The sequence below is a fragment of the Misgurnus anguillicaudatus genome, chromosome 20 (genome assembly GCF_027580225.2).
Source record: "Misgurnus anguillicaudatus chromosome 20, ASM2758022v2, whole genome shotgun sequence".
Lineage (NCBI taxonomy): Eukaryota > Metazoa > Chordata > Actinopteri > Cypriniformes > Cobitidae > Misgurnus > Misgurnus anguillicaudatus.
Genome location: NC_073356.2, coordinates 27,411,854 through 27,438,136, shown reverse-complemented (window position 1 = coordinate 27,438,136; position 26,283 = coordinate 27,411,854). Strand labels below are relative to the sequence as shown.

At 37.9% G+C, this 26,283-nt stretch overlaps 1 protein-coding gene across 1 annotated transcript in view; it reads left to right on the top strand.

Moving 5' to 3' along the window:
• pleca (plectin a) overlaps positions 1 to 26,283 on the top strand; it is a 118,863-nt gene that overhangs the window by 66,907 nt on the left and 25,673 nt on the right. Inside the window, exons 5-12 of the mRNA XM_073858426.1 lie at positions 13,824 to 13,885; positions 17,269 to 17,283; positions 17,750 to 17,839; positions 20,263 to 20,298; positions 21,073 to 21,150; positions 21,288 to 21,380; positions 23,748 to 23,914; positions 26,043 to 26,158. Of these exons, the coding sequence (XP_073714527.1) occupies positions 13,824 to 13,885; positions 17,269 to 17,283; positions 17,750 to 17,839; positions 20,263 to 20,298; positions 21,073 to 21,150; positions 21,288 to 21,380; positions 23,748 to 23,914; positions 26,043 to 26,158 (657 nt within the window). The remainder of the gene's footprint in view (positions 1 to 13,823; positions 13,886 to 17,268; positions 17,284 to 17,749; positions 17,840 to 20,262; positions 20,299 to 21,072; positions 21,151 to 21,287; positions 21,381 to 23,747; positions 23,915 to 26,042; positions 26,159 to 26,283) is intronic.

Genomic DNA, 26,283 nt, shown 5'->3' with positions numbered 1-26,283 from the left:
TAAGGTTAGCTTAACCTTTTGTGTAGATAATATAGAACATGTTTTATAGTTTTTTAAATTCCTTTAAGGAATACTTCTAACAGTGGTTTGTGTAAACTGATATACTGTAGTCTGTTTTATTATGCACACTTTACAGGATTATCTTTTTATTGTACCGAGTAAAGCTTAGAAGGAGAGGTTTTCCTGTCGACACACCTTAATTCTGCCATGTATAGTAAAATAAGGAATTTCTTTGATAAATAATAAAAGTTCCTCTTGATGTTTTGTTTATATTGCCACAGAAGCAGGAATTTCAATATCAAGTTAATGTCTTCATGTAGCATAATTAGTAGAGCATTGCTTTAGGAATGCAAAGGTCATGGGTTCAGTCTGTACACACTGAAATAAAGCTGCAAAAGCAATAACTAGGATGGTACCCTTTCAAAGTTAATTATATGTATCATCTACAGTAATAATATGTAAGATCTGTAGATAACAGATATTTACCTTTGATTTTAGTATTTGAAGTACTAATATGCAACCTTTACAAAGGTGTACTTTTGGAAAGGGTACCGCCCCTGTGACAGTTCGTACTGTTTTTAAAACACACATAGAGGCTGTTTACACTTGGCATTAACATGCATTTTCGTCAATCGGATCACAAGTGGAGGACGTTAATGCCAGGTGTAAACGGTGTTCAAAACGCTGTAAGCTCGTCCACTTTCGACCACTTTCAACCACATTCAGAGGTAGTCGAAAACACTTTCGATCGGATTGCTTTTGTAGTGTAAACGCATATGTGGTTGAATGTGTTCGAACAGCCACAGGAGACCGCCTTCTCTCCGCCCATTTATCTAATCTGAGGTACTGAACACAATGTTTTACGTCTTTTCTGACTTCTGGCGCGAACACATTGTGTACAGCACTATTTTTTGCCTTTCATTGATAAAAGTAAACCGGCTGATTTCTGCGTAGTTTCATTTTGCAAGCTTGTGAAAGTTCCGCAATCTTATTTCATCAATTGCGCTGAACCACCCCCTCACAGTATTCAGGATAGAAGTGGTCGAAAGTGGACCAAAGAGACGGATTTAAATACCAGGTGTAAACGTGATGTGTCTCTCGTCCACTTGTTATCCGATCGATGTAAACAGCCCTATAGATTAGGACAGCCCGCAGTCTCGACAGACCACCCCCTCACATTATTCAGGATAGAAGCGATCGAAAGTGGACCAAAGAGACGGATTTAAATACCAGGTGTAAACGTGATGTGTCTCTCGTCCACTTGTCATCCGATCGATGTAAACAGCCCTATAGACTCTCGGAAAAAGGTACCAAAGCTGTCACTGGAACGGTACCCTTTCAAAAAGTACATTTTTATCAATGCAATTTTATTATAGCGCTTCTCACACAAGAAAAATAATAAACATAAGCAGCAGAATACAGCTGCTAAGATTAACCGTACTAGCGAGTGTAGTAATGTAACATATATAAGAGGGTGCTAAGTTAAGCCAATGTCAGCAGACCTCCCAGGGGTTGAAATAAAACCCTAGGAGAAAAACCCTGTCCTAGGAGGGAAAGAAAACCCTTGGGAGAGACCCATATATAGCTGATTCTATAAACTAGAGGATATATTATATAATAGGTAATGGGAATTAAAACATTATATATATATATATATATATATATATATATATATATATATATATATATATATATATAACATATTATACTTTTGTATCAAACAGTCCAAATTATTACCTTAAAGATACATACGAAGAGTTTTGTTGCAAAACGAGATAAATCCATTTTTTTTACATTTTTGTCAAAACATGTTTATTATTATGTTATCATGTTATTATTTTGTTTAATGGTGCTACTTAGCTGTATTTTTTAAGTTATGAAGGTTTTAAATCAAAACAAACCAACTGCAGTTGCATTGAAATTAATTGGAATGCACATCCAAAAAACGCAATTTCTGAACAATTAAAGAACGGTGGTTATCTCGTTTTGCACAAAACTCTTCATATTTCTAACAAATGGAACAAATTAGGACATTTTTAAAGGGAACCACCTCAATAACGGCTTTTGTACCTTTTTCTGAGTGTGTATGCACTGAAAAAATGTCTGCTGAATGCATAAATGTAAATAAAACAATAACTAGATCTTATTCTGTTCATTGTAATATAAAATATGTAAAACCAGTAAGTGAGTATAGTTGAACAATGTGCTTTAGCACATCTAGCATGTCATCTGCTTACCATGTGTGGTATGTCTGTCAAAGTGTGAGGTTAGAAGTTCATTCCGTATAATAACAAATAATTATGCTTTTACCAACACAGTATAGGTTTGCTTTGTCTGGCCTAACATAAAAGCAACAGACATGTTGGAGTCAGTTTGATCTGCAAGATGCAGAAACAAAAGATCTTTATTGTATTACTGTGTGAATACATGTTCTAAAAGTAGGGTTTACATTGAAAATTACATGTCATGAAAAGATGTGTTTATACATTACTTTAACTTGTTAAAATAGAATATATTTTGATAATACTTATTTTGATAAGGTACAGCAATTCATCAGTAAAGATTTTAAAAAGTTGAAATGACTTGCAGAGCCAGTCTGATTACTCTTTAAAAATTTAAGGCAGCAAAAACGTTTTTACATTGTACCCAAAACCACAGAATTAAGTCAAACCCTGTGGTCCAGATGCAGGCATACATAGAGTGAGTGAGTCAGATTTCCTGAATGCGTAAACTGTGAAAAATTTCCTCAAATGAAGTTCTTATGTTGAATGACTCATAGATACCACATAACATTTACCTCCCTCCAGAATGCTTGAAGATTCTGGATGGACTTAAGTCACTTTTGTAACCCATCGCAACCCATTTCTGCATCTGATTATATTGATTTATTTAAAACACATTGTGTTAGTTGTTTTTCACAACATTGTTCAAAAGAAATATACTTCTCTTTATCATAAAATGCTTGTGGTTTTAAAAGGAAAATATTTATTTGTAGAATGCAAGGTTTCATATCATTCATTCCAGTTGCATTTCCTTATCAAGTCGAGTCTAGTTCATTTCACAATGCATTTCAGAGCAGCTTTACAGAATATAATGCCGAGCATGCCAGCGAAGATTGGCAAGATATGAAATAAAAGAAAATTGAGAATGATATAAATTGGGAGTGTATGCCCTACTGAAAAATCCAGCTAAGACCAGCATAAGCTGGTGAGCTGGTTTTAGCTGGTCCCCAGCTTGGTTTTAGCTGGTTTTGCTGGTGTAGGAAGCTGGTTTTGCTGGTGTAGCAAGCTGGTCTAGGTGTGTTTTGGTTGCATTTTAAGCTGGTCTAGCTGGACTTAGGTGGTCATGCTGGAATACCAGCTGGCCCACCAGCATGACCAGCTTTGTCAAGCTGGGAGGACCAGCGTAAACCACCTTAAACCAGCTAAAACCAGCTACCAGCTTATGCTGGTTTTAGCTGGATTTTTCAGTAGGGTGCTCATGCATTTGTAATGCTTACAGCTGTTTAGTTTTTTGTATCTAGTTTCTTTTGTATCTGGCTAATTTTCTGTATTTCCGAAACATGAGCTCACAACCTTATTACTCAGCTCATTGTATTCCACGTGTACACGTGCCTTTGTTTAAACCACCATTCAAATAATTGAACATGAGTCACATCAATGCTTAGTTAAATAAATATAAAAAATCTTATTTAGCTCTAGTTAATTTTGTTGTCATTTTCAAATATTGCGCCACCTCCCTGTGCTACAGATCTTTACGTTCCCTTTCAAGATTTATGACATGACACCTGTTGCCTCTGAGCAGTAACTATAATCCTGCGATTCACATGCTTTATCTTCGGAGAGATCTTAAGAAGGCTTAGTTATGAAACACCAAAAATGTTTAAAGAGTACATTAGTTCTAATTATAGTATAATCGAATAGGTTGCTGTATATTTTTGCGTTTTATCGAAGCTAAACTGCGCGCTTTAACAACATGCGCTTCTAATAATATCTCTCGTTTCACAAATGGCTCCAGAACACGTCGTGCAACGACTGGGATAATCGCATATGCTCAAAATCTTGCTTCAGTACACCAAATATAAACACTTAAACAGCTCGGTGTGTCATAAGGCATCACGTTTCAGTCCCGGTCCGGGAGTTCAGTTTGTCCCGGAGCTCGAGCGGTGAGAGGGAGCGCAGCTTCAAACAAATAAGGATGGGTTGGGCCAGTATTGAGTTAAGGCTTTTCACTGCTTTCTTTTTGAGACGGCCCCTTTATTTTTCTCTCAATGTCGTGCGCTTCTAAAACAAATGAATACACGCGTGTGCGGATGAAACAGAGTTTGGGGAACTGAAGTGAACCACAGGAGCGCAACAGTTTTTTCCCTCAGCGATCATGGCGGGAGCGGGTGACGCGTCCACGGCAGCTGCGCCGTGCCTCGCTATATTCAGCCTGGATGTGATTTACGGGCGTGGGAATTTCATCCACGAGATGAGATGCGGCGAAGTGGGACCGCATTTATACAGCCGCATGTGTTGCGCAGGTACGTGGTCGATACATGCGCCGATATTTAGCCTACTATGATGGTTCAGGCGGATAGGAGGAGTTCAATCTAGGAGGGGGGATGTGGAGGAGAAGTGTGTGCGTGTGCGCGCGCGTGTGTGAGTGTGTGTGTTTTGGTAAAAAGAGAGAGGGAGGGGTGCTTGATGTTAACCGGTTTCGTGCCATCATCACTCTTGTGTCCTGTCTTTTGTGTTACCGTGGATACTGCTAGATGTTTGTTTGATAGCATTGTGCTGTTGCAGCATCATTGAGGCAGTATGTACACAAAGACAATTATTTTTCATTTACACTTTAAACAAAGGCTTTAATCCATAGTGACTTACAAAAATCAGGAAAGCAGTCGTATAAAGGCATTATAACGAAAAGTGCCACATAAAGTTTCAATAGTAGCTGCTAGAGAATGTGGTTTGTGTGATAGGCTATTGTATTTGGGTGGTTGACACGACATTTGGTTTAGGTAACTTTTTTGACAGCTAACCATAATGCAGAGCATTGCATTAGCAGTGCTAAGGTTTGATAAAACACCTTGAATGAGTCTATCAAATGCATATATAATTTAAATATAGAGACTTCATGAATTATATTTAACAATATTTTATCACCACAGGACTGTTTAAGTATGTGCACTGCTTAACGTTAAAATGACTTGTTGTATATAGAGTATATTCAGGTCAATTACACCACATTTTAAGAGTGAAAAAGTGGCCTGAATTCACCATGTTAAGCAAATGTATTATACAGGCTTGTATATTCAAGAAAAACATAAATTTACATTTATGGATTTTGGTATATTCACATTTTTAGATTGAAGGTTTACAATTTTCTTATCAGTATGTGTGTTCTCTTGGAATTGCATATATTATATTTTATATAATCATTAAATAATAATATTAAACTAATTATAAATAATTAAAGCTATATCAAACACACCATGGCCGTAGGCATGAGGGATTACTCAATGTGCTTGTTGGAGAGAGGAGCTTACTTGGAGTGAGGAGCAGGTTTTTTTCTTGAAACTTGGAGTGTCAGTTTGTTTTTAGATGACAGGATTGTGTGATTTAGCCTGTAGCAAAGTCACGGAGGTCATAACGTTAATTCTCTTGCTTTATTGCTTGGAGCACACAGACACGTCGGCGCTTTCACACAAGTCATTGTAAGATCTAAAGCAATGCTTTGAATTCGCAAAATAGGCTTATTCATAGGAGTAAAAGCGGTTTTGAGCATTTCAACAAAATGGGTTCGGTTAATATGTAGTTATATAACATCTTCCACTAAGTATACACATATGTGTATCGTAACAGGAATAGTTTTCCCCCAAGAACAAGCAGATCTCAGCATCGCCTCTGATAGGAAAAGTATGTCTCACTGGACCAAAACCACAGGGACTCTAAAAATATTGGAGTGCTATTTCTTACTCACAGCTTCTGTGTGTTTGGGTCTGTTTCCCAAGTTACAAGTTATTTGTTATGCTAAATAAGCTGAGTTCGGACAGCTATGATCTGATCCATCTGTGATAACATCAGAATTGATAACATTTATGTCTGAATTATAATCCCAGAACTCCCATTGCTAATTAATCATTCAATTCACTTTGACACACAATTGAAACAACGTCCACTAGGGGGAGACATCCCCATTTGACTTTTTAAATATTTCTGTCCAATGATTTGTTGTCCTAAAATATTTATTTAGTTATTTAATGCATTATTTTAATAAAGATTGTAGCATATAAAACAAGTAAACATATTTTAGTATGCTTTCCATTTCTGTATTATAATCAGTGGCATATGTGAGTGTATGTGTGTGAGAGAGTGCAGATCGGTCATCTCCTGTTTTGTGGAGTTCCAGCTTTATTTATGCATTTATTAGCACATGTTCTCACAAGTCTCTCTGAATGCAGGAGGAGTGGTCGCTGGTTTGAAATAATAGTGCCCATCTGGTATGTTTGGTCTTAAAGAGACAGTTCACCCAAAATGTAAAATTTTTTGATTTACCTTACTCAAAATCATGTTGTTATAGAACTGTGTGCCTCTGTGAAACACAAAAGAAAATTTTAGGATGATGGGTAGTGACTGACAGTCTCTGTCACAACTGTTTTTTTACATAAGCAGAGTTTGCGTGGGGGCAGGGGGGGCACTGCCCCCAGACCAGAGCTAATTAGGATTTTTGTCTGAGCTATTAATGAAATAGAAACATAATAATACATATTTTATTTGTCTAATCTTAATATTTTAATGGATAGACAGAGTAACTTAACCATATTTAAAACCATGAAGCCGCACTCTCGCTAATCTCAAGGTTAGCACAAACATAAGCAAAGTCAGAAAATTCATATGGGTTTGAAACAAGTATGACAGAACATTTTGAGTCAACTTTCTTATAAAGATCATTGTAAAGAACTGTGACAATGTCACTGTAATCTGAACAAGATAAGTTACTGCACGAGCATGTGTTGATAATAGGTGCGTGAAGGACCGGAATGTAAGATTGATGGTTTTGAGCTGCAAAAATTCCAATATTTACTATGTCCTGTCAGTCATATAATATTTCTGCATGCTCAAACAACTTAAAAAAGACCTTTGAGTACTGAGTTTTTAAGTAACTGCATAGAGAGATGTGGATTTGACACATACCGTGCACAGGTGCAGCATCCAAATTATTTAAATAAAAAAAGTCTTATTATAATCAAATCTTATATAAAAAATGCCACAGTATGTAAAGCAGAATGCATGAAGCGGTTGCATTTACTCAAGTGTATTTAAGACAAAAATGAATAGCTTAAAATACTCCAGCACCCATTGTTGTACAGTTATGTGCCCTTAGGACAGTCTGCAACGTGCTGCAAAATCTGGCAACACCTGCTAAAACATCCACTCTTTTTACTCCAGCTTTTCCCATTTCCTTCCCCTCATCATCTTTTTATGCCAAGCACACTTAATACCTGTGTGTACTTGTTTTACTATCTTTCTACACATATATATTTGTCTTAGACAAGGGCTATGGAATTTACCTGACAGCTTACTGTCAAAGTCTTCACAAATGACTGTAAAATATTCACAGCTGCAGTCTGTCCGCAGTATGTTTGTGTCTTGCGTAATTCATTAAGAAAATAAAATAGATGAGATTAATCTTTATAAATAATGCAGAAGTTTGTATTTTTGCTGTAAATGTATAAAATGTACTTGAGTAAAATAATGCAACTCGGACCTTTAATTTTCTTCAGTGATGCTGAAGATGGGTGACAACTAAAGTTACTCTATTTTAACTCAAGCCCAAACAGGCCACCGCCCTAAGCGACAATGCAAAGGATCCATCATTCCTACCTGTGATCCCCCTGCCATCTTATGTCAGATAGAGAGATGAATTGATTCAAAGGTTAGGGGCCAAACAAAAATGAGCCGTTCACCTGTGCGCCCAGGGATGTGACTTTTTCCTGCAATCTCAGACGTGTCCACTGACAGACGCACACTTGAGAAACTAGTTAAAGATACAAGGACTGTGTTGTTTGTGACCAGATAGACACAGAAGCTCTTTTTCATCTGTTTGTATTCACGCACACTCGTTTCAAATGCTGCCTTTAGGATGAGCGTTTATCGCAGCCGCTCTCGCACAGAGGTCGCCTTGTGCTCCGGCTCATTCCTGTCTGTCTGTGGTGACTTTGGCAGGACTGCATGAAACAATGTCTTTGTTTAACAGTTTAAAGTATCTAAATCAGTCAAAGACCCCAACAGCAGCAAACCCCAGATGCTGCAAATCTTTGCCTACTTCTCAAGGCACGAAGAAGCTCAAAGAGCCTTCTGTGCCTTTGGGAGTTAGTCACATTTTCCTGTATGAGTGGGATTTCCCAGTTGGCGAATGTCCCATCCAAACAGATGGAATACCCAGATGGAAACATACTTTTTTCCTGTGGTGCTATGTTAGATTTCCTTTGCCGTGCACTACATTCGAGTGTAGCATGTACAGTTAAACATCTTAGGGCCTTTTTACACCTGGTCACTTCATGTGTTTTCTGTGATCGGATAGATATCTGATTTGTTGAGAGTGTTGCATTTACATTTGGCCACTTAATGCGTCTTGGCAAAACGGATATGAATCCGATCTTCTACTCCGGTGCAAAATGCAAATACACTATTCATTACTCCACCTTAAAAAACTTAAGACGATGTTTATGGAACAAAAAGCAGCACTTACTGTATGTTGTACTGTGTGTTGGGCAGGGGATGCGCGTCTCCTTGCTCGGCATGAGCTCAGGGTTCCCACGGGTCCTTGAAATCCTTGAAAGTTTGTGAAACTGGGGAAAAATTCAAGGCCCTGGGAAGTTTTTGAAAATATACATACATAGATACAGGTGATTGAAAGTGCTTGAATCTATTTTATGCAAGAAGATTTCTGGGAAAATTCTAGACTTTTTGGGCACACTTAAAAGCAAACTATGCTTTTTTGCATAGTTGTATTTGACACATGCAAATATCTCTGGTTACATATGTAACTGTTGTTCCCTGAGAAGGGAACGAGACGCTGCATCTCCTTTGCCATACTTCCTGCGTCCCTGTAATGCCGTCTTTGGCAATATTTCAGATAGCGATATACTTCCTAGCTACCACGCCACCCTGTATTTGTCGTTAAGCTTCACCATTGGTTGAATTTGATATACACGCCTGGAGGCGTCCAAAAAGTGTCACCGCAGTGACGCAGCACTAGTTCCCTTGAAAGGGAACTGCAACAATATATCTTAAAAGGTAATACAATGTAACCTTGCTCTCACTTGAAATGTGTCCCCACATTTAGTCCTTGAATTTGAGGGTTTTTGATCTGGAAAGTATTTGAAAGGTCTTTGAATTTGAAGTTAACTAAGGTGTGGGAACCCTGTGAGCTGGAGCGTGCAGTACAGAGCAGCAGGAGGACGGTGCGATGATTTAAAGCACAGGTCCATGACGGGGAAAAGTATTCATAAAACTCTCTCTCAAAGTTTTATTTCTTTGTTTAATATCATTTGAGTTTGTCATTGGACTCTTTTATTGGTTCTAGAAAGCTTATTAACCGGCTGTTGTCGCTCCATAAAGCAATAACCGTGTCGTCTTTGTTTGTTTGGCTCTTTGCCGGCAAACTTCCGGGTGACGTGCTTATGTTTGGGAGGGGTTATGCACTGAAATACGTGGTTTCATCAACCAGTATTTACACTTGACCAGTTTCGTCTGAAATGCATCTCAGACCACCTCCTGAAGTGGTTTGAGCGATCGGATTTAAATCCGTCTTGAAAACGTTTCGGAGGTCATTTGCACCTGGTCTGGAAAGTGACCAGGTGTAAAAAGCCCCTTATGCTATGTACACACCAAACGCGGGACATCGTGTTACTCTCTCTAGATTTTACGTGGGATTTGACTATGGTCATGCGATTTTTTTCGCTTGAGTTGAATAAAGGCAAAGACGCGTTTGAGGCAAATAGCGTGTGTTAACGCGGCGTCGATATTGCGTCATTCGCATCGCCCCACGCAAGCACGCATCTGATTGCGTCTTTGCATTGACTTTGTATGTAATCTACGCGCGCATATCATTGAACTCGCATCTGGTGTGAACCCACAGTTAGACTTAAGAGGGTTGCACACCGGACGCGCAGCTCAGCAACTCGTCGAGCTGCGTCTAGGACAACTCGGAGGTATCGTAAACCGGAAGTGCGCATATAATAACGCGAGCTTAGTCAGATAGCATTTACTTCATAATGCAAAATATACGTTAGCAGCCAATGTTAATCGTTAATAATTTGGGACAAATATGATGTTATTTAATGTTAAACTATGTGAGTGGTGCTCTGTGACAAGACAGGGATTTGAGCAACTTCCTGAGTCAAAGCTGGGCGCAGCGGACAGGCGCCACCTGTTGGCGCCGGTGTGCGTATACTCATAGAAAACAATGTGTTCGAATTTTTTAGAATGCCGCTGAGCTGCGCGTCCGGTGTGTGACCCCCTTAAGTCCCACCCACAACGAAACACAACTGGGCCAAATCCTACTTTACATTTTAATTTATGCATCTGCTTTTATTCACTCTCAGAAATAAAGGTACAACAACTGTCACTGGAGCTATACCCTTTCAAAAAGTACACCCAAATGAGTGCATATTGATACTTTATAGGTACATATTGGCACATATCTGTACCTAAATAGTACAGATTAGGACTTTTTTAAAGTCTACCGTCCCAGTGACAGCTTTCATACCTTTATTTCTGACAGTGTACAAACACCAACTGAGCTACTTCACATACATGTTTCAAAGCTGTAATTGGTTATAATGTTGTAGCATATTTTTATTTCCTTATTTGATTAAGGTTAGATCAGGACAAAGTTTTAGTGTGGGTTGTGACATTTTAAGGGGCAATAAAAAATGGCTGTACTTGTTGTGGGCTATGTGCAAAGACGTGCTGTGGTAACTGTTAGAAGTAGTGTGCCTTCATAATCTTTCAGATGTGAGGAAGGGCACTTTTTGGTTTGTAGCTATGCATTAAATATGTGGCTTTTTGCTCTCGTTCTCGGCAGTGCAAGATGTGTTTGTGTTGCAAAGGAACAATAGTTTTTTTGTGCACTATACTTTGTCTTCCGAATAAGAGACCCCTTCTGGAAAAAGGAGCGTGTCGTTAAAAACATCAGTGAAAATTTATAGCGCACAGACACAGGTATTTAACACGAAGTGTGGAAAAAAAGGAAGAGGTAAAGAGAGGAAGAGAATGTGAGGGAAGAAAAGTAAGAGAGGGAGGGCAAAGAGAGCAGGCAGGCTTGAGACACACCCACATTACTGCATGGATCTTCTCTCTTGCATTCACACTCAGCAGACCGGGCAAAAAGAAAGAGTTGTGCTGCTTTCAACCGATCGGTAAAAAGTGTGAAAGCGTGCACTGGCTCTCAGAAATGCAAAACAAAAGTGCAGGAATGGCTGTATATCATGGAAACAGATCTTACTCATCTGACAGTGTGGGCAGTGATCTGGTCTTTACAGATGAGAATCACTACCAGGGGATGCTCAGGGCCATGGATGAAAGAAAAGGTACAGATGAGCTTCAGTGTTTTTTTTTTTGCTGTTTTATAATCTTAATACCTTTTTACTAGGGTAAGTTTAGCTTTTTTGGTTTAATAATAATCATGCAATAATTAATAGGGCAGCTGCTGTATAATACTTTCTTATATGTGCATACTTGATGTTGAATTTCCTATTTTTTATGAATTGTTTTAACATTATGTAATCAAGTTGTATCATATGGTATCATACACTGGCCCTCACCAAACAGTTGTGATCATTTTTAACAAATTATGAGAGAGAAATCTGATCTCCAATAGTACTGTTGCATTTCAAACTGGATGTTTTGGGGCTCCAGAGGGAGGAGCCAAATCAAAGATGGGTTCCCACATCTGGGTTGTGGTCGTGTGTGCACACGTCCCATTTGATTTATTTTTTAGCTGTAATTTACATTGACATCTTAAGGATTGCTTGCAGATTGTGTACGTGTAACACCGCACAGTAAAACTCTGTTCCCTCAAGCTACGCTTTTAGTTTTTACGAGAGTAACAATTGAGTTGCTGTGAAGGAGTATGCATCTTAAACATACACTTATGATCTTGTGTTTGTGTTCACCAGACCATGAGAGCTTGAAAAGCTCATGTTTCTGTGACGTGGACGATTAACAAAGCTTCAATGCTTGTCAAAGATATGTTGACAGGATCAATGCCTTTACCTTTTCACTGGGAAGCTTGTTGATTTTTGCCTAGGAATTTTAAGTGTATATCCGATTTGGCCTTTGACCTGTGCAACCTTTCAGCTGGTCACACATTCCTGAGGAAAAGCATCAAATGCGCAGTTCATGGATCAGTTTACAGATTTTGACTACAGACCGTCCCATGTCTTGCCTTTTCACGTCTCAACATGTTGAGTGAATTTTTGGTGTTATCAAACTGATAACAAGCATTCCAAAATATTTGTACTAGCACAATCTGTACACAAGAGTACTCAGTTGTGATTATTCATTATAGGGCCGTTACACTTTGACAGGAATTGGTTTTTGTGGCGGCACGATCACTTTTGGAAACAGGAAGTGATATCATGATGCCAACCTGCATGGTCACCATGGCAACAGCACAACAGTTATAGTGTTTTGTTGCATCTAGTTTATCATGTTTTCATGAAAACCGGCACTTATAGCAAAATATATGAAGAATGTTTATTTTTTGTCTTGCTTGCTGGTCATCAATAGCGTTGTCACATTTATTGTTGGATCTTGTGACAGACCTTCAGGTTTCCTTCTTTCTATTGCAGCTTACATTGCGTGCATTCTCATTCTCAAGTTTATCGCAATATCTAAAAATGGGACCTGAAAGTTTTAGATTGAAAGTTGAATCACTCTCAAATATTAGTCACACTGTAAAGTCATTTCAACTTTCATTTTTTTATCTCGACTGATGAGTTGCTGTAACTAATCAAATAAAGTTGAATTAGCTTAACTTATTTTAACTTAGCTTAAACAACTCATCACTAATCAAGATAAAAAAAATATAAGTTGAAATCCAATTTAATTATACTTAAAAAATGTAAGTGCAAAAAAATTGTTTTTACATTGCATGAAATATTTCACAAGATCATTGTAAATCAAACTAGGTTGAGCTTCTGAAAACTTTTACTAGACTGTTTACTCTTGCTTTTGGAATGCCTTATTCCTTTGCAAGCCTGAAGCAAGTTGTCACATACTTTATAAGGTTTGTCTAATAATATGTTCACCTTGATGATGGTAATTCATGATGAAGGTATATGTATAACAAATAAAAGGACAGGCGTGGCTATGCATCTTGCTTCATAGGCTAATTTGAGATTTTAAGCATGTTGTTCAGTCTATGAATGTTTTTGACTTGACACTACACTGTAAAAAATAATGCCCTGGATTTACTTTAAAAATATAGTGCATCATTTTTGCATCCACTTTAAGTACGTTTTACTTGAAATTTTAAGCAATTGCATAAATTGCTTTAAAATTCCGGTGCACTATATTTTTAAGTAAATCCAGCCTTTATTTTTTCAGTGTATAATGGCAGATTATATGCAAATAAGGTTTATTGAAAATGCATAAGCTAATGCCTCTAATGCTTCTCTAAAATCTTTTTAAAGTGAAACCGCATAAGGTGCCAGTTGAATCACTTTACCTAAAAGAGGGGAACTGTTCACCTATATTGCATGTTAAAATTCGGCTTCTATTGAAGTGACCTATTTGAATAAAAAAAAATTGTCTTTTTGTCTCTTGCAGATGAACGGGATCGAGTGCAGAAAAAGACCTTCACAAAATGGGTGAACAAGCATCTGATGAAGGTATTACACATTATCTACAATGACACATTTCTTAAAATCCATTCAAAGCACAATTCAAGGTATACAATATCTAGGTGCTTTTAAGTTATGCCAATTCAATTGTATTATGCACACTTTCCAAAAATCTAAAACAACAGATTCATTTCTAGACTTTTTAACAAACCTACCTTATATGAATAAAGTTTAACAGTACAGTATTTGCCAGGTTTTGCACAATTTTGTACCTCATTGGAGGTCAATAACACCTTACTATATGTTTAAACAATATATTTGTCCTTGGGCAAAAGAAGATGGTACTTAAACTTAAACAATAGTGATGACAGGTGCTTGAGTGTTAAAGCTACACAGCGAAAAGTGTCATTTGTCTGTCATTAAATAGAAAATACCTGTGTTCGAAGTGTGGAGATTACAGTAGTTTGTTGAAAGAAGCAACAACCTGCTCAAGTTTCCATTTTATTGTATGATCTTTATGTAGAAACGTGTGTGTGTGTGTGTGTGTGTGTGTGTGTGTGTGTGTGTCTTGCATTCAAGATCATGATGGTTGAATAATTATCTAGTACACACCCAGCACCCTACACTGCTGAAGGATGCTGTTTGTTTATTTATGAGTGTGTCTATGTGAGCTTGAGTCATCAACATCTGCTCTCATTTTATATCTCCTGAGGAAACAGATCATTCTTACGTACCGGTTGTATTTCCCATCTGCCCTTAAGAGACCTCTCGGCCCATTTATAAGAAGTGTTGCTTCCATAAGAACTACAAATAACTCGGTCAATAAAGATATTTAAGAAACTGTAGAAATATGAAACAAGTGTCTTATATAGAATAGGACAATGGCAAAAGTGATGCTATACTGCACAAACTAGTTTTGTCATCTGAGATCCTTGCTGAGAAATAATGACACAGACACAGACAAAAGGCATATGTGAATCTAATATTACATCCTGTCTACTTGGATACCTCCAACAGGTGGATGACAGCATAAATTAATTTCTGTATCCCACAATACTGTTTGTGGTTGTTGAAAATGCTGTTGCATACATTTTTTATAAATCTCAATTGTTTTTTTATTTTTTTGACAATGAAATTAGTAAATCATTATGGGGGTGTTTTATTTTCAACCTGATCTCATTCGTACTTCGTACTTGTTTGGCCTATACTTATGAATTTGTACGGAGGGAACCGTACAAAAACATATGATTATGACACTAAAACAATATACCCCACCACTATCCCGCCCCAAAACCCAACTTCACGTGGCGAAAGCAAATTAAACAAATACATGAATTTGGTCGTACAGATTCAGATGAATTAGCCACTTTTTAAATAAGTATGAATTGCCAAGACATTGGGCCCTATTTTAACAATCTAAGTGCATTGTCTAAAGCGCACAGCGCAACGTCTAAATGGGCGTGTCCGAATCCACTTTTGCTAATTTAAGGACGGGAAAAATGGTTTGTGCGCCAAGCGCATGGTCGAAAAGGGTTGGTCCTATTTTTTTAATGATTAATGGGAGTATTTTGGGCGTAACGTGCAATAAACCAATATGAGTCTCAGCTCTCATCCCCTTTAAAAGCCAGTTGCGCTAGCACTATGTCTAATCCCTATTTAGATGACGGACTTTGTAAACTGAAAAACTAAGCGGAGGAAGAAGATCCCCAGTTTAAGATTAATGTTAAATAATTGTGTTGTTTTACACTTGTATTGAAATTGTTATTTTTTCATTAAAACCTTTAAAAATCGTTTTCATTTAGTCATGGAAGTAAAAAAGCAGGCTTTTAATTGCTTTAAATGTATGGCTATCCAATATCATCAAAAAATAATTAACAAGTATGTAAGAAAAGGTTTGTACTCTAAAAAATACTTTATTTGTAACAAACAGGAGATAAAGAATTTACAAACGGCTCTCCTCACGTTTCAGCACTTGGACAGCGTCAGGTTTTTTGAAGCATTACTTAAAAATGTTTCTCATCTCACCATATCCACAGGTACAGAGTCATCATATACAATAAATCCGTGAGGTAGCATTTAAAAACAGATGCATTTGTTTAAAGCAAAGCATTTATTTACTTACCAGGCTACAGGTGAAGCAGATCTTTTGGTCTTCTAACATCTCATAATTAGTCCTCATTTATGTCCAAGAGACTCAATAATAATCTTTTACATTCAATCCTTTAATCTTTCATATTTAAAAGCGTTTTTGTGCTGCTGCGCATTCACGTATGTGTTAAGCAAACCCGCGTTGTCGCCCTGTTTATAAGTGCATATTACTAACTAACTTTAGACCAGGTTTTTGTTGGTTGATGGCGTAGTCTATTTTAGTTGCCAACAATGCACCCGAACACACCTCCTTTTCATACCAGAATGCCCATGGGTGCAAAATGGGGGGACAAATTAAACTAGCGCAGGGTGGACACTAGCAAAAGACACTTGCAAGTGCCTTTTGCTAGTTTCCACCCTGCGCAATTATAATTTTCACGTTTAGCGCCATGTTGTTTAAATTGCAAATGCATTTGCGCCCCCTTTTGCGCCCATGGGCATTCTGGTCTGAAAACGAGGTGTGTTCGGGTGCATTGTTGGCGCGTTGCTATTTTATAACATATCTTATAGATCATAATCCTTGATAGACTAGTAAATAATAATAAAAAAATTATAAGATCGTATGAAGGTGTCACAGACTTCTTTCCTTTGCCGTGAGGAAACGCTGTGTTGGTATTCTGTTGTAAGGAAATCCTTTCCATCTGGTTGCAGTGGTTTGAGATGGAAACCTGGAAGCCACCAAAGTTTCCACAGAATTTGAGCCTAGAGAACTAAAATTGAGGAATGTGTTGCCAAAAAGTTGGTTTATTCTTGATGGTTTTTTGCTATTTCAGACTTTATACTGGCTTGTGTTGATCTAAATTACATTCAAAAGACAGTTTGTGGAATATGGACGCTGTGCCACATGGGTCATATTTGATTATATATACTTACAAAGATTAAAACTTGATGAAAGGTCTAGTACATTAAGATTTTTATATATAGGATCCAAAATATTATGCTATGCTATGTGTAACAAAATAGGAATAATTGTATGCCCTATTTCTTTTTTATATTGAAATGATTTCTAGAACTGCACAGTGTATTTATTCATTGAGTCATGTTTAAGCTGCAACTTTAGGTTATAAGCCAAAATCTTGAACTAGACTTGTAAGAACAATATACTCATGTGCATATTCATATGTCTAATAAAAATACAGTAAACTCACATTCATATCAAACATACAAACGTCCCAAAAATCTGTGAGTGTCTCATCTTCTGTCACTCAATTCTCATTGTATTTCTCATCTGTCTCTTTTTTATCTTTTCGTGTCTTATCCTTTCCTCCATTCTTCTCTATCAGCACTGGAAGGCAGAGGTAGGTGGTCACTGTGATCACACCTTTGCAGAGTGACTTTGGTTATTACCTGCATGGGTTTTACAAACACCCAGTTACCTACAGTAGAGCTAACACATCCCTCACCTGCCTTCCATGCATGTGTGCCACCCCTGATCCGTATCCCGCTTGTATTTCTTTTCTTTTTCAATTATCACTGTTCTGTTTGGTTGGTCAACTGTGTGCAGATTTGTTTTTTGAGATGTCAGAATTTCAATACATTCACAACAAGTTGCTAAGTTTTTGTATAAACTTTGTTAAGTGAGTCATATGTGAAGAGCTACCAGTATAAATATTTTTGTGTGAGAGAGGTCTGTCCAGATGACCTTCGCCCATAATGTCCACAGAGGGAGGAAACTTCTTAAAGGGATAGTTTACAAAAAAAAAGATTTGGTCTGTTCCTTTTTCATCATTCACAATAATTACAATCTTCCGATTTCTTTCTCAGGCCCAGCGACACATCACAGACCTGTACGAGGATCTCAGAGATGGACACAGCCTCATCTCCTTGCTGGAAGTGTTGTCTGGAGAGACACTGGTAAGTGTCTCAGTGTTGATCTGGGGTCAGAATTATATCCGCAAACCTGTTCAAAACCCAGTACCAAACCCTCCCAACATCAGTCTGATATTCTGCTTTGCAAGGCTGGCTAAGTCTCTCTACCTGGATCTGCTTTCTTAACACAAGTCCCTCCTCTTCCTGTGTTCTCTTACCTTTTTAATCTGCTTCTGATTGGATGTTTCTGTTTGGTTAACAGTCCTAAATTTGTGTTTCTTAGATTTTTTGCATGCAACAATGCTGACTCATGCACTGCAAAACATCATTGTCAAAATAGGTGTTTTGTCTTATTTCAGTTAAAATGCCTAAACATCCTTAAAATATTATTTATATATATCTGTCTTAAAGAGTGTAGTTTTTGCCTATGTACAGGATGTAGACTCGTCCAATAAGCATTATTTGCTATTGGTAGTCAGACATTTTCACTGCGTCAGAAACCGCCTTATTCCATACGATATAGTAGGCGAAAAGCGAGGCAAGTAGTATGTCCGAATTCATAGTATTCGAAAAAGTTAAATCCGAAAAGTACACGGATGACCTACTACTTTCCGGCAAGATTATGAAGTGTTTATTCGTTTGACACTTTACTATCCCGTGAGCCCTCGGGAGAGAAGTTTTCCAACGATGAAGAAGGAGATGCGTTGTTTTATAAAAAAATGTCAGAAAGCGGTAACGCGGCTCTATTCAAATGCATATGGATATATTAAACAGCTTTCCCTTGTGGTTAAATTGTGCTTGTTTAACGTCATACCAGATAACTGCTGACCTGTTATCATGACATATGTCATGTGATGTATCCAAATTCATTCATAGTATCTTTATTCATACTATATAGTGTTTTAACGGTCGATGAGTAGATACTTTATCTGATTCTGTACCTACTGTCACAGTATGTGATTTCGGACATTGCAGGTGTTTTTGTGTTACCAGAAAAAAACTAACATTTGCTGTACTGTGCAAAAGTCTTATGCTGCGTTCACACCAGGCGCGTTTGAGGCATCAAGCGTGAGTGATTTCAATGTTAAGTCAATGTGAAGCCGTGTTGACGCACATCTGGAGGTCTCGCGCGCGAATAAGGCGTTTAGCGAGGCGCGCTAAACACTTCCCATGCGAGTTGAAAAACTTGACCTTTGGCGGAAAAATGTACCGTGTTAACCAATCAGGAGCTTGCTCTAGTAGTGACGTGATTACAGGAAGCTAATGGAGTCGCAGAAGCCCCTCCGATGACGCGAATTTCCGCATGAATGTCTCGATGACTAAAATTTCATGCGTGGCTTTCACACGTGAATGAAGCGAGTAAACTCAAAATGTTAAAGTGGCAAACTAGACGCGGTAGACGCCAATTTGATGCCTCAAACGCGCCTGATGTGGACCCACAGTTCACCATGCCAGAATTAGATTTGTTGTTTTTGCAATCTTATAGTGATCATATATAATTGTTTCTCAGTCTCTTTAATAGAATACATCCAGAAATTACCGGAAATGTGTATATAGTATTAAAACTGTATAAAATGTAAACTGATGTGTCAAGTTTTTAGGGTAAAATCCCCTTCCACTTGAGCAATAGCAGAAACTGCAGGATCTCTTAAACCTAAATAAAATTAAATCCTAATTTCAAATTTTAAAGAAATTAGTCTTTTAGTTAATTCTGTTCAAAAACGCTCAAGATGTGTTTAGTGCCAAGAGAGGTCAAACTAAACACCGACGATGCCTAAAGAAGACATTTAGTCCTGAAAATTTCATTTTTTAATTTTGTGTACATATTTCCTGTATTTTCTGTTTGAATCCTAATAAAAAAGATTGAAAAATAAATATGGATGGACATTAAAACTTCTAAGGCCACCATCACCAGACTTGTTGTGTAAGACGTTTGCACAGTACTGTATTTGTTAAGAAAACATTTCATGCATTTAGGAGTATTTTGAGTATTTTAATAAACAAAACCTATGATTTTTAAATAAAGCAATAATGAAGGCCCGCCTTATTCAAAATGTCACTAGGGCGAAAGCAAAACAAAATTTAGAAATGTGCGAATGATACAAATAAGCCACCTTGTAAAATATATTTAAATTGCTGTGAAATTGTTTTGGGTGGCCTCAAATGCATTTAGACGAAAAGAAAAAAAGTGATTTTTTGCGGTGTGACATAAAGCTCTGAGTGAACCACACATACAGAAGTTTATCTGCCTCGCACCGTCTTTCTACTGTGACTTTGTTGTGACTCTGCATTGCATCTCTCGCTCCTTTAACACATTAACAATCTTAAATTTTCTGCCTCAGTTTCAACTCTGCACCGGTTTGATCCCCCTTGACCATTCCTTTTTCAACTACCTGTTTGCTTACCTCTGCCCTGACCTTGACCCCTTTGCCTTTGCCTCCTCTCTTGCGATGCTCTTGCTGTGGTAGCCGAGGGAGCGCGACAGTGTCAGGAACTCGCGGTTGGTGAGTTGGGTCTGAAAACTTTCGGCTCGCCTCCCTGGGCGGGGGGGTGAGGCATGTGTCAATGCCAGGGGACCTGTGATGTGCATGATGTCACTTCCTTTGTCATGTTGCTTGTTGACAATGCTGACCCCCTCACCCCATGTTCAATGTAGTAACAATTTGTTAAATGCAATGCATTCAATGTCAGGGAACCACTATCTGAATTTCATTTATGTGTTTATATTTTACGTTTACATTTATGCATTCGCCAAAGCGATTCACGATGCATATAAATCTTTCAGTATGTGTGTTCCCTAGAAATCAAACCCATGATCTTTTGCGTTTCTCATGCAATGCTTTACCAATTGAGCCAGAGGAACATGCCTTCTCATGTTTGCAAACATGAGATTTTTTATCATCTACATTAAAATTTCAAGTGACATCATGCACTGCAAGCCAATAAGATCCTCACAGCTTTAGGTTTTGATTGGCTGTATGTTTAGATGACCGATTGACACACGTCATTGCATGTGCATCCTCCATGGACCTTGGCTCTCACAATAATGAAAACAAATCTAGATCATAAAGGTTATGATCCTTAGTTAAATATTAGACTGTAGCTACATATTATTGTAATGTAGTAATTTATTTCCAGAATGTGTTACAAAGAAAAATCTAAGTTGTTTATTTAAGCTTGGATTTATCGTAAAACACATCTAAAAACATATTTCCTCATGATTGCATATAACGCTCTGATAGCTTATCATCGTGATAATCTTTTCACTTTCCTTCTAGCCCAGAGAGAAGGGCCGTATGCGCTTTCACAAACTACAGAATGTACAGATCGCACTGGATTTCCTCAAACACAGACAGGTAAAGTAGACCAACATCCCAAACACAATTTATACATTATCTAACGGGGTCTGTCCCAGTTTGTTTGGCCATCAAGAGGTCCTTGGGCTATAAATGTTCAAAGAGGATTTCTCATAATAACGCATTGTGCATTGCAGGTGAAGCTGGTAAACATCAGAAATGACGATATCGCTGATGGAAATCCGAAACTTACCCTTGGGCTGATATGGACCATCATTCTTCACTTCCAGGTCTGGTGTACCAGCTATCACACCCCATTTACTCCGAGCAGGCACACTTCAATTACTTCTTACACGCTCTTTTTGGTTTAAATTCACGTGCACAGATTTTCATATCCCTTTATTTGTTGTTTTCTAGTGGCATAGTAGGGATCTGTTCAGGCTCGTGGTTGGGTTTAATGTATCATTGATATGAAGATCAGTTTTCCCACATACAAAACCACTTCTGCAAGGATTGCAGTTTGTACAAAAACAATGATGTTAAGCCTCAAGGGGTGAATCAAAACACCTGCAGAACAGCAAAGTGTTTATTGCTGTATTTTCATGCATGGTTAAAATGTGCATGAATTGGATTTTCCTTTACAGAAAGAATGTTAGACAAAACAATGAAGAGAATCAACAGGAACTTGCTTTTTGTGCCCAGACTCAATGCCAAGACAGTCTGGTATCTTTGCATTCCTACACTGCTTTCTGTGCCAATTCCGTCTCTTTCTCCAAAAAACAGCAGCTTTCTTTGATGTCACAGCAGGCCTGCAGGGGATTATGGGCCGGCACCATGTGCATTTAAGTTGGTGACTCACATCTTCCCCAAAGGAAGGGGAAGTGGGTGCACTGGCATGGTGCTTTGGTGACTCATGAGACCAATCATGCTTTTTTGGTTTTGTGAATGTGCTTATATATATATTTTTTTTTTTTTTCAAAATAAATATCTTATGATTTATAATTAGTGATATCACCAGAGTTAAGAAGTACTAAAGCAGCAATGCATTTTGTGTGCTTTCATTAAAAAAATACTTTTTCATTTCCATGGAAGAAGCAATATTGTTTGTCCAGATTTTAATATATAATATATTATATGTACAACTCTATCTGCAAACCTGCGATGTAAAACGAAGTAAATTGCATTAGATGGACAGATCCTGCTTTCTAATCCTTTATTATAAGGCACATTTAATGTCTCTCCTGGTCTTGTTAAGCTATGCAGAGAGGGTGGAGAGAAAGTTTCCATAATGTCTGAGTCACTGTGGACATCCGCGGTAAAAGAATTCTCAACTTTTAAACCCACTAGACTTTCCTGCAAAATTCGACTTTTATGGCAAGCTTGATTTTAGCCATTGAGCGGTTAGTGCCCAAAGGGAAATCTTGTCAATGAGTCACCAGGGGAACATACAGGACGCATGCAAAATTGCAGACTAAAAATTGAACAAGCCATTTATTGTAAGCAAATCTTATGATCACTCCTCACCACAATGTTTGCTTATAGTATCTTGGCAACAGTGGGGGTATTTTAGGTAAAGTTTTTATGTCCTACCTAAATTATTAAAGGGACACTCCACTTAAAAAAAAAATGCTCATTTTCCAGCTCCCCTAGAGTTTAACAGTAGATTTTTACCTTTTTGGAATCCATTCAGCTAATCTCCGGGTCTGGCATTACAACTTTTAGCATAGCTTAGCATAATGCATTGAATCTGATTAGACCATTAGCATCGCGCTAAAAAAATAACCAAAGAGTTTCAATATTTTTCCTATTTAAAACTGACTTCTATGCAGATATGGCTAGGAACTATACTCTCATTCGGGCGTGATAGTCAAGGACTTTGCTGCCGTAACATGGCTCCAGGAGGCGCAATGATATTACACAGTGCACGAAAATAGTCCCCTGCTATTGAAAGTTACCAAGGGGACTATTTACGTGCAGAGCGTAATATCATTGCATTTCCTGCAGCCATGTTAAGGCAGCAAAGTCCTTGATTATTACGCCAGAACGAGAGCACAGTCCCCAGCCACATCTGCCTAGAAAATCACAACATTCAACCCTCTGTCGGTCCTAGTACACAATGTAACCACAGCAGAGTAAAGCTTTAAATAGGAAAAATATCGAAACTCTTTGGTTATTTTTAGCGCAATGCTAATGGTCTAATCAGATTCAATGCATTATGCTAAGCTATGCTAAAAGTGCTAGCGCCAGACCCTGGGATCAGCTGAATGGATTCCAAAACTGTAAAAATCAAATGCTTAACTCTAGGGGAGCTGGAAAATAAGCATATTTTCAAAAAAGTGGAGTGTCCCTTTAAATGTCATGTAATTTTTCTCCGAACAGTATAGAATGGTGTTTTATTATTAGACACGTGACACATTTACAATCTTATTGTTGTAATCCTTGCCTGTACATTTATGTTTTTGTAAAATTTTTGTAGGTTTTGCAGGTTAGGTAAATTGGAGATGCAAAATTGTCCTTCCCCAACTTGTGTTGATTAACTTGTCTAGATTAACGTGTCATTTTTTGGCATGAATATCATTGGAAATAAACAAACAAAACTATAGTTGGTTCTGACCTCCATTCTGCAATTCTTGACTGCCTTTTCTTAACCCCACCAGATCTCTGACATCCAGGTGAACGGTCAGTCAGATGACATGACCGCCAAAGAGAAGCTGCTGTTGTGGTCTCAACGCATGGTGGAGGGCTACCAGGGCCTGCGATGTGACAACTTCACCACCAGCTGGAGAGATGGGAAACTCTTCAACGCCATCATCCATAAACACAGGTAAGAAAAAGTGTGTTTTGGAGCCATGGCTTAGCGGTTAGAATGGGCGATGTGAAATGCAGACTTTTGGAGAAAGCCCAAGCTTTCAAATCTTATTAAAAGCACCAGAAATGTGAAATAGTTGGTATGAATATTTTAGCAGACAAGTTTATTTATGAGTTCACGTTCTAACCTGCTGCTGTTTATGAGTTGTCAGTCAAAGGCCCCTTCAGCCCTTGCTGGTCCTATAAATTAGGTACTAATTCCTGGCTTTCACTAAACACTAAGGATTAGACAAGAAACGACCTGTCACCGTCATAACTCAAGGTTGACCAACCAATTAACGCCATCGTGTGCATATTTTGCGGTCGAACATGAGGACAGCAACAAAAAAAAAAAATCTGTTATGCAATAATTTGGGAATGTTGATTTGTAAGAGTCTCTCTCTGTATGTCTCAATCACAATGAGCTTCACATTAAATTGTGGAATTCCTCGGGATTAAGTTCAAGTATGCTCGAATTACCACTTCTGAAAAATTAGAAACAGGAATCCCGAAATGTGGGCGTAACAGGTTCAGTTTTGAAAGGATACCCACAGGGCGTGTTAAATCATTCAGCATGTAGCTGCATAACTCAGTTGTACTGTACTTAGTGCTCTCAGGCACCAAATTAACATCCAGATGACTTTGAGCAAATGAGGAGCAGTTCGCTTTCTCTCTCGCTTGCAACTTGAAAAACACTTAAAGATTAGTATATCAAATGAAACGCCATTGGATGGTCCCGGGATTGCATTGGAGTTACTTCAAAGAGGAGAAGATGGACAGTGTTTTTTCTGAGGAGCAGAAATGCTGATCTGGACTGCAGAGTGGCTCTGAACTTTTCATTGGGAAGAACATCAAAGTATTTATTTTAATTATCCATCTGCACCCTTATAATAGAGTGACCAATTAAAACCGCACTTTCCTCAAGATGTTCAGTCTGAAGAAGAAAAAGTTTCGCACCAGGAAGAGCAGCAGAAGTTTGTCCAGCCATGGATCCATCAGCGACCTGGAAGATCGAGTTATCATGCTGTGTGAAGATGTCCCGTCAGAAATTTATTTAGATCCAGGCCAAGAATCCATCAGCGCAGGAGCCGTCTCAAACAGAGGATCCCAGAGTGAAGTTGTCAAGCATGGCATGGACCAAAAGCTTTCCTCTTTCAATAAAGAAGAGTTTTCCTATACAAAGGTGTTTGTCTCGGAGACGGAGGGTCCCTGGGTTCAACCGTGCTACCTGCTCACCCAGAAAGTCAAACAATCGTATGGATAAATCTTGCTGCTTTTTGGTTCTGCTAAGCAATTTTACTTTTGTATCTTCATTTTAGCTTTGCAGTCTTGTTTTAAAACGAGGAGCATCATTTTTTAGAAATAGCCAATAAAGATCCCATCTCTAAATCAAACAGGGTTATAGAATAACAAAATATTAAACCATTATTATTTATCATCCTACAGTGCATGTTTCAATATGTTTTCCATATTTGTGTTTTTGACACACAAACAAAATGCCTACTCAACTAAAAACTGGGAGCTGTAAACTATTTTTAATTAGTCTTTACTCTTTTAAGAGGTTGCATGTGGTATTTTTCTGTAATTGTTTTTGGCATGTTTCCTTGCTGTGTTTACTGTTGAGTGAGTATTAAGTCACAGTATTAAGTTCCTAAAAGACAGATCCGTCTTGGCTTTGCCTGCACAGGCATTGGCTCATCACCTGGGTTTTCATAGCCTCCAGGTTTGGGCAAGCAATGTGTAAAATGTACGATCCATTATCGCCAAGTATGAATGTCAGCTATGTGTTCAAATGAGATCAGAGGAAAATTAAAAGGAATTTTGCCTGTGGGATTTTTTTGTGGAAAACGTTCATTTAAACGTAACTGTACAGTAGGTACAATGCTTATATCAAAATAAATGAGCTCATTTACTGTAGTCAAATTTTAAATGCAACACCGCGTTTAATATGAGATTTAACACTTGAATGGAATAAAAGATTTTTATGATGTTGCCTACAGCAAGCCATACTTGAATTCACCATTTCTTGTATATTTCTAAAACAACAATAATGACCACATATGTGTCAGTGTCTATAACTTATTTATTTTCTTGCGTTTCAATAGGCCGAATTTGATTGACATGAATAAGGTCTACCGACAGACCAACCTGGAGAATCTGGAGCAGGCCTTCAGCATTGCAGAAAGAGACCTGGGCGTCACCCGCCTGCTGGATCCTGAAGGTAAATAAAGGAAGATCCTTCTGGATTTACCATCAAAAAAATTACTTTGTCAGCTAGCTTAAAAGAAATTTTAAATACATGTAGTGTAAGCTGTATTGTTAAAGAATTAGTCAATTTTCTAAAAA